The 8929-nt window shown below is 42.8% G+C and overlaps 1 protein-coding gene across 1 annotated transcript; it reads right to left on the reverse strand.

The window, feature by feature from the left end:
* Nucleotides 1-15: 15 nt before the first annotated feature.
* LOC121787138 (probable CCR4-associated factor 1 homolog 11) lies at nt 16-1099 on the reverse strand. Its single transcript, XM_042185789.1, has one exon. The coding sequence runs from the start codon at nt 932-934 to the stop codon at nt 131-133; it is 804 nt and encodes a 267-aa protein (XP_042041723.1). The 5' UTR covers nt 935-1099; the 3' UTR covers nt 16-130.
* Between the last annotated feature and the right edge of the window lie 7830 nt (nt 1100-8929).

Genomic DNA, 8929 nt, shown 5'->3' on the forward strand with positions numbered 1-8929 from the left:
GCCGAAGAGTGGGAATGAAAAAGCAGAATAAAATATTGAAAAAATAGATAAGTATAATGAAGAAAGCGGCAAAACAAGAGTCACGAAATTCCTAATCCTAAAAATCCTAGTGCACTAATCAATCAATGAATCAGTAGACTTGTAATTCTAATCCATATAAAACCCCTCCATATTGTTGATGAGACTGCTCAGGAAAAAAAACCTCTTTCATCCTCATAAAAGCGTGACACGTCAGCAAGCTATCGGAACCGGCCTGATGGCAGTTTCCCACAACCCGGTCGACCTTGAGGGCACGGGCCAGCCGGTCCAACCCCCCGTGGAGGGCCCCACTCCCACAGAAGCGCATCAGATGCTTCACGTCGTACACGTTGCTCCCGAAGAATGCCGCCAGCACGCACAGGAACTCGCTCAGCGTGGCCGGGAGCGGCCTCCCCGTCAGGACCTTCACCAGGTAACCGAAGTCGTACGCGCTGTGGAAGGTCACCCAGCTCACGGCGTCGTTGCACACCACCCCGGACCCCATCATCAGCTCAGCAAACCGGGCCGAATCGATCCCCTTGGAGCGGTTGGCGTCGAAGTCGATTCCATGGGAGCGGAGAAGATCTATGGACTCAGGGGCGTGGGGGTGGATTGCGGCGTCGAAGTCGGAGAAGTTGAACTGCCAGATGCCGGGGGCGGGGAGGTTGCCGGAGGGATCGGTGAGGGTGAGGCCGAGTTGGATGAGGTTTAGGGCATCGACGTTGGCCTTGAGAATGTGGTAGTGGTCGGCGGGGAGGCGGCGGTCGGCCTTGAAGATGACGCCGGGAAACTCGGTGTCCATGGAGATAAAAGGGTAGGCGTCGATTAGATCCGAGATGAGCGCGAATTCGGATTCCAAATTGTCGGACCATACCTCCCGGATCTGTATAGGGTTGGTAGGGCTTTCGGCCGCCATCGGTTGCGCATAAAATTGAAATTGAAATTGAAATTGAAATTCAAAATTGCTGAAATCGGAGAGGGGATGTTCTAAACCCTAGAGAGAGAAAGGGGGAGAGAGTTGGATGTTGCTTGAGAAGAAGAGTTAGGAATGCGTTTTTATTTATTGAGAGAGTGGGACGAATGGGGGCGTCCACTGTATTCAGATACAGCTTTTATTCTGCGCATATACACAATATATTTTAATTTAAATAAAGTGGCCCTACCACTGCGCTTAACCTCTTTCGCTATTTTTGGCTAAAAGACAAATTCATAGTATTATTGTACACTTATCAATTCAATGAATCTGATGTGGACGTTTTGAAGATATGACTACTAGTACTGTATAACCTTTTTTTCTTGGAAGCTAAGGCAATCGTTAACGCACTGGGCAGGACCGCAAAACGCGAGTCCCGGCCAGTCCTAAGTGTTGGAGGGGCGGAAGCTTCGGCCCAGGCCAGTCCCGGGGCCGTATTTGCTGCCCGATGACGCTCCCAGGGTTCAGCCTGGTCGGCGTTAATCGGGGACGAGCAGCAAGTCCCCAATTTTTTTTTCGATTTCATCTCTATAAATACGGAACTATGGTGTACCATTCTTACGTACATTATCCATTTCAATCCTCTTTTATTCTCTTTCTTTCGGCGTCAATGGATTGGTTTAACAGCAATGAACGTCAGATGGACGAGTTCGTCAATGCGAACAATTGGTACATGCCGGCATCACCACCATCGCATCCGACGCCTAGTCCGGGAGTCGGTAGCAACATCAACGTAACATCGCCGATCAACACCGATGAGTTCGAGATCAGTGAGATGGAGCCTGCTCAAGGGCGGGGCAAGGGCAAGGTCGGCGAGGATGGCGGGCCGAAGAAGTACAGTCCGCAAGAGACAATGTGGCTTGCCAGGAACTACGTCGACGTCGCCGAGGATCCTATCATCGGCAACCAGCAGTCCGACAAGGTGTTCTGGGAGCGGATTATTGAGAAGTATAACGCTGGGCGTCCTAAAGGGTCGTTCGAACGTAGCTACGTGAAGCTGCGCAAGCATTGGGGTCGGGTCCAGGCGGATATGAGCAAGTGGAATGGAAAGTGGACCAACGTAGTCCGGATGTGGCTGAGCGGGCACAGCGAGGCGGATCTCGTCGAGAAGGCGAAGGAGGCGTTCTTCGCTGACGGAAAAAAGCACTTCAAGTACTTCGACGTTTGGAAGCTCGTCGAGAAGAGCCCGAAGTACACCAGTGGTGCCGAACCGACGGCAACCGGGGCGGCGAAGAGAACCAAAGTTTCTGCCTTCGGAAACTACTCTTCGAGCGAAGGAGGTCCGGCGATCAACCTCAACGTTACGGACGAAGACGAAAGGCGGCAAAGGCGGCAAAGGCGAAAGCTATGGCGCCACCGCCGATCAATCAGTCTTTGGATAAGATGTCCGACTCTTTGTCGGAGATGAGTATTACCTGACGGATGAGCCAGCAGACGGAGTTGACATCGAGGGATACCTCGACCATGTCGAAGTTCGATCTCGAGTTGCACCGTGAGATGATCGCCTACCTTCGTGCTCAAATGAAGAAGTAGTTTTTCTAGGATTTGTAATTTTTTTTCTAGGACTTTTTAAATTTTTTTTCTAGGATTTGTATTTTATTTTCTAGGATTTGTAATTCTTTTTTCGAATGAATAATTTATTTTTCCGATTTGAATTGTTCAACGTATTGCATTTACGAGTAAAATATGTTGAAGTTGTAAATAGTGTCATTTATTAGTTGCGGCCCGGGTTGGGGCGTGCAGGGTTAGAGCAGTTGGGGTCTGGGCCGCAACTGTAGGGAAATGATGACGTGGAGGGGACTTGGAGCCTGAAATGGGGATGGAGTTAATGATGCCCTAAGGGCATTACCAAATTTTATAGTCCTGCTCTTCCACCTGCAGTGGGGCGCCCTATAAGCCTCCCTAAAGGCCGCCCTATAGGTTTCACTATTGTTTTGTTAATTAATTTAAATGTTTTCAAATATGTCAATGCAAAATAATTAAAAAACACCACGATTAATTAAAAACGGCAATACCTACATTGATTAAAAAAAGTTACACGAGTTAGAAATGGAAAAAAAGTTGACTACACTACAAAAGTCCCAACTTGCGGCGCAGCTCATTGATCATCCCCTGGAGGTATTCGGCTTTGGCAGGGTCCTGACACTGCATGAGGGGCGTTGTGCGTGTCCAACAACATCCTCCGGTTGGCGGCCGCTGCCAACTCCGCGTAGGCAAGTGACGTCGGGGTCGGGATCGGCGATGGGGGGGCGGCCGCGACTTGTGAGGAGGATGTCGTCTTCGCCTTGTTCTTTGCAGCCTTGAAGCCAATGGGACACCGAGAGGACACCGGTGTGCCGGAACTCTCTTCCTCCTCATACATCGTCCGGTTGAGGTCCACCGGATATGCGCCGCTTTCGCTGCTCGTGTAAGCACCGACTTCGGTGGTCCTCGTCCTCTTTGGCGCAGCCGATGGCAGAATCCTACCTTGGAATTTCTGTTTGTCCTTCAAGAGCACCCAGATGTTGAAATGCTTGAAGTCGTCGTATAATGACTGGTACGACAACAGCGCTCTATCGCCCACATCGCTCAAACTTTCGCCGCTTCCCTGCTCCCTCAAGCACTTCTCGTACTCCGCCTAGAACAGGTTGACTTGCTTCTTCACCTGATCCAAGCGCTTGCGAGGCGGGTTGGAGACGGCTCCATGTCGAACAGACCGTACGAATCCGTACTGAATTCGGGATTGTACTGCGTGTTGGAGTCGAAGGGCCGATATTCGTCAGGGTTTGTACCCGGCCAACGTGCACCACCCCCAAACATCGGACTATTCGGACTTGGGTATTCACCGGAATCCATTTTATAGTGTAATTTGATAGTGGAAATGTGAATGGAAATGTTAAAAATGTGAATGTGGGGTATGGGGTATTTATATAAAAATAATTTTTGAATTTAAAAAAAAAAACAAAAACGCGTTGCATCGTCTGCGTCATCATCCGCATCGCCCACAGGGGGCGGACTATGCCCTATCTTCCGCGTATCGTCATCGTCCGCGAACGATCTATAGGGCGCGGACGATGCATCGGGCATCATCCGCACACCCACAGTGGCGGACGATAGCGCGCCCGAGGCATCGAGCGGCCTTTCGTCCGCCCCATTGCGGATGCCCTAAGCGTTAGAGCATCCACTATAGGGGCGGCGCGCCGGCCGCCCCAGAACCGCCGCGGCGGCGGCTAACTATAGCGAGAGAAGTGTCCGCTCCGGTGTGGACGCTTTTTTTGGGGCGGAAGGGTGATAGACGACTAGGTGCCGAGGACGCGCCGGTAGGGGGGGACAATTTTTTTTTCTTCATTTTTATAAAAATTTATTTAATTTACCTGTAAATACAGCCAATTTCCCTCATTATTTTCACACCATTTCAACTTTTTATTAATACTTTCTCTCACTAAAATTTGTAGATTCCATTGGTATTAAAAATGGACGATTTGTGGAATGACGCGTGGAATTCTCTGATTCAAGAGGTGCAGAGGGAAGCCGACGAGGAGGATGAAGCGCGGGCGGTGGAATTGGCGAAGGCCGCGCTCCCTCGTGCGATTACTCATCGTCCGACCTTCCAACGAGACCATAGCGGAGCGCACCAGCTACTAATGGCGGACTACTTTGTGTATAACCCTCGTTACCCACCCGAGATTAAAGTGAAAAGTGGCTAAAAAAAGTGTCCACTATTGTTGCGGACACTTTTTTTTGTGAGCGCGGACAAATACAAAGTGGTTGTGGACAAAAAAAGTGGCGGGGCTATTGGAAGTGTCCACCTTATAGTGGATGCTCTTAGGGTATCCACAATAGGGAGAGAGGACACTTCCATTGGACAAGCCACTTTTTTTGTCCCCAGCCACTTCTGATTTGTCCGCGGCCACAAAAAAAAGTTTCCACAGCAATAGTGAATACTTTTTTTTGCCACATTTCACTTTATTTTATTTTTTATATATTTTAATTCTATTATAATTAAAATTATCGGACTGCAAATAATTAGAAAATGAGATAATACAATTAAATAAAAGTATTGGAACCAAATATTCGTTGTATTATGGATACGGGAAAATTATACAATGAACATTTTTAAAAATAAAAAATAAAAACACCGCTACCGTATACTCGGTGGCGGAGTCAGAATCCGCCGCCTCTTCTCCACCGCTTCTCTACAAAAAAAATAACCGGACTATAATAATTAGAAAAATACACATAATTTAATTTAAAAAAATTAAAACACATAATTTATTCCCACACAATTTTGTGTTTTAAAAAAAATTAAAACACATAAATTAATACACACACTCTCTCTCCACTTCATCTTCCCCAAATTTCCGTCTCTCTCTTCATTTCATCTTCCCCAAATTTTGTTTCCATAACCTGCACAAAATTAAACCTCCATTGTTTATAGAATTAAAAGAAACCGGCGGAGTGCTGCGCCGAATGGCCGCGCAGTAAACCACCGTGCCTATTGCCGCGCCGCTCTCCCACCGGCGCGTCCTCGGCCAATACTCGGCGATGGCCCTTCCGCCCCATCCCAAGCGTCCACGCCGGGGCGGACGCTTTTCCCACTATAGGTCGCCGCGACTGCAGCGTTTTCGGGACGGCCGGCGCCGCCCCTATTGTGGATGCCCTTACTCACTGTATTCTCTCTCTCAACTTGTTTTTGCTATGCCGTGCTCTCTCCCTTTTTTCTATAATTTGTCATTAATTTTTGTTTTTGTTCGTTCAAAAAATGTAACTTTTCACTTTTAATACTCCTTCAATTTATAATAGTAAACTCATTTTATCATTTTGATATATTCCAAAACTAAGAGTCTTTTCATTTTTTAATAAAAGACAACATATTTTTTCTCACTTACTTTATTCTCTTACAATCTCTCTGCTTTATTCTATCTTTGCCTAACTTACTTAACATATACTCCTTCCATCCCCAAAGAATATATACTTTGAGTGTGACACGAGTTTTAATGCAAGAGTGGTAAAGTAAGAGAGAGGTAGAGAGAATGAAGAATTAAAGTATTATTAGTGGGGAATGAGTCTCACCTCATTAGTGAGAAAAAACTTCCAAAATTGGAAAGTGTATATTCTTGTGGGACGGACTAAAAAGGAAAGAATGCATATTCTTAGGGGACGGAGGGCATATTTTTTTTAAGTCAACTGCCGAAAAAAAATGCATCCACTATTATGGAACAGAGGTAGTAGTACTATTTTTAGTAGTGGACTCTCCATTCCACTAACTCATTCTCACTCATATTTTATTATAAAACTAATATATAAAAATAGGACTCACATTCCACTAATTTTTTCAACCAATTTTCTACTCCGTATTACGTTTCTTAAAACTCATGCCGGGTCAAATTGTGACAAATTATTAGGGTAGGAAGGAGTATTTATTTTTCCATCCGTCTCTGAAAATAGTTTACTACTCCATCCGTTCCACAAGAATATGCACTTTTTCTTTTTTTGTTCGTCCCACAAGAATATGCACTTTTTAATTTTGGAAAGTCTTTTCCCTCTAATAAGGTGAGACTCATTCTCCACTAACAATACTTTAATTATTTTTCTCTCTACTTTTCTCTTACTTTAATTTAGCACAAGTTTTAGAAAATGTAATCTAAAGTGGATAAAAAATTAGTGGAATGTGGATCCTACTTTTATGTATTAATTTTATAATATAATGTGAGTGGAATGAGTTATTGGAATAATGGTTCATTATCAAAATTAGTACTCCCTCCGTCCCAACTAAGTTGAGTCATAACTTTTAGGCACGTAGATTAAGAAATTGTTTGAAAAGTATGAGAGATGAATAAAGTAAGAAAGATTAAGAGGGAGTAAAATATGTGATGGAATAAAGTAAGAGTGATTGGATATTTTGTTTTTAGTCAAAAAGGGAAATGACTCAACTTAGTTGGGACATCCAAAAAGGAATACGAATCAACTTAGTTTGGACAGAGAGAGTAAAATGCAAGAGTGCCAATTAATAGGTGATAGACAAAAAGTAAATTAGTCTCAATTAATTGGGGAAGTAGGGAGTATTTATTTATAAAAATATTTTTTCTTTGTTTCTATTTTATTATTTATAATTCAACTATCCCTTTCTCATTATTTTTTACTTTAATAGTAGTATGTATTAAAATTTATGTTATGTTCAAATAATCTTTTATATGACAAAAAGGGTATTACAAATCAAATAAATTATATACTCGTAATAAATTTTTATGTATAATTGTTATTAATGATTGAAATATTTACAAATTACTTTAATAATTTTTGTAGAAATCTTTAATCTAAAAATTAGAAATTTAAGATAAGTGCTGAACAAATGATCAAATAAATACAGAATAAAGATAATACTTCATCCATCTATAAAAAATTGGACTCTATTCCAAGATGTCCACAAAATTAATCTTATCCAAAAATGATAAGTTTTTCTCAAGTTACATTATTATGTCCACCTTTTTTCATTATATCTCATGCTATCCATTTTTTTTAATACTTATATATATATATATATATAGGGATGTATTCATTTCCTTTTCTCATATTTCCTCCTTTTTCCTTCTTAATCTTAACCGTTTATTTTCATCATCTAAAGGCCGAAAATATTGCACTTAAATATTACTTTTTAATCAAATTTAATTAGGCGAAGGGCTTAATAGGGAATCAAGATGTTGGTGGTTATGGAAAGTTCCATGAAATCCTCCCATGAAATCTTCCGTTTTTTCCATCTTCTTCACGCCTTCCAAACGCAATTTTTTGCAGTATTCCATCGTGCGATTTATTTGCCTTTCACAGATTGAACAGATTGCTCAATTCCTTCCCCGCCTCCGATTCCGATATCGCACCCCACTCCCACAATTGATCCGAATACGCCACTGCGGGAATCACCATGGCTTTCATGGCTGCCCAATCGCGCTGCGCTGCTGCTGCCGCTGCTACGCTCGCTGCCGCGGGCATTCCAAACAACCTGGGCAACGTATAATCTGCCACCAGCTTCGGCGTGATCGCCGGATTGTAGTGGCCAATCGACGATGAGTAATTATGAACGAGTTTATGGAGATCGTAAATCGCGTTGGAGTTTAATTCGTTGGAGTTTGTTTAACTGATATACATAATCCACATATTGTATAGTATAATGCTTATTTTAATTTCTATAATGCATTATATGTGGTATGTAATGGACATTTATCTTAACCCGTTTAATTTAACTTATGCCCTGTTTCGATCACCCATTACTTTATGCGTAGATACACGTAATGCACCAACTGTAATGTATAATGCATGTTACTGAATATATAGTGCATGATATGTTAACTGCAATGTATTGATCTTCTTAGTCGTTTTTGTCTGGTTTTGATTATTTGAGGTTTATGGTTCATTCATTCCCCTAAGGTTGCCCAATTCCAGGGGCTAGGGTGTAGTATATTGTAAGCAACACAACCTCTACGAAAGACAGCGCGTATTAGTCCATCGTTAAGGGCTTATATTTTGCCGTGGCTGGGGTAGTAGTTTAAGCCGATACACATAATGTACCAATTATTAATTGATAATGCATGTTATTGAATATATAATGCATGATATGTTAACTGCAATGTATTGAAACATGATTGTCAGTTTTTGATAATGTGGGGTTTAGGGTTCATTCATTTCCGTAGGGTTGCCCAATTCCGGGGGCTAGGGTATAGTATAGTGTAAGCAACACAACCTCTACGAAAGACCGCGAGTATTAGTCCGTCCTTAAGGGTTTAGATTTTGGCGTGGCTAGGGTAGTAGTTTTAGCCGATACACGTAATGCACCAACTGTAATGTATAATGCATGTTACTGAATATATAATGCATGATATGTTAACTGCAATGTATTGATCTTCTTAGTCGTTTTTGTCTGGTTTTGATTATTTGAGGTTTATGGTTCATTCATTCCCCTAGGGT

Source organism: Salvia splendens, chromosome 2 (genome assembly GCF_004379255.2).
Source record: "Salvia splendens isolate huo1 chromosome 2, SspV2, whole genome shotgun sequence".
NCBI classification, from domain to species: Eukaryota; Viridiplantae; Streptophyta; class Magnoliopsida; order Lamiales; family Lamiaceae; genus Salvia; species Salvia splendens.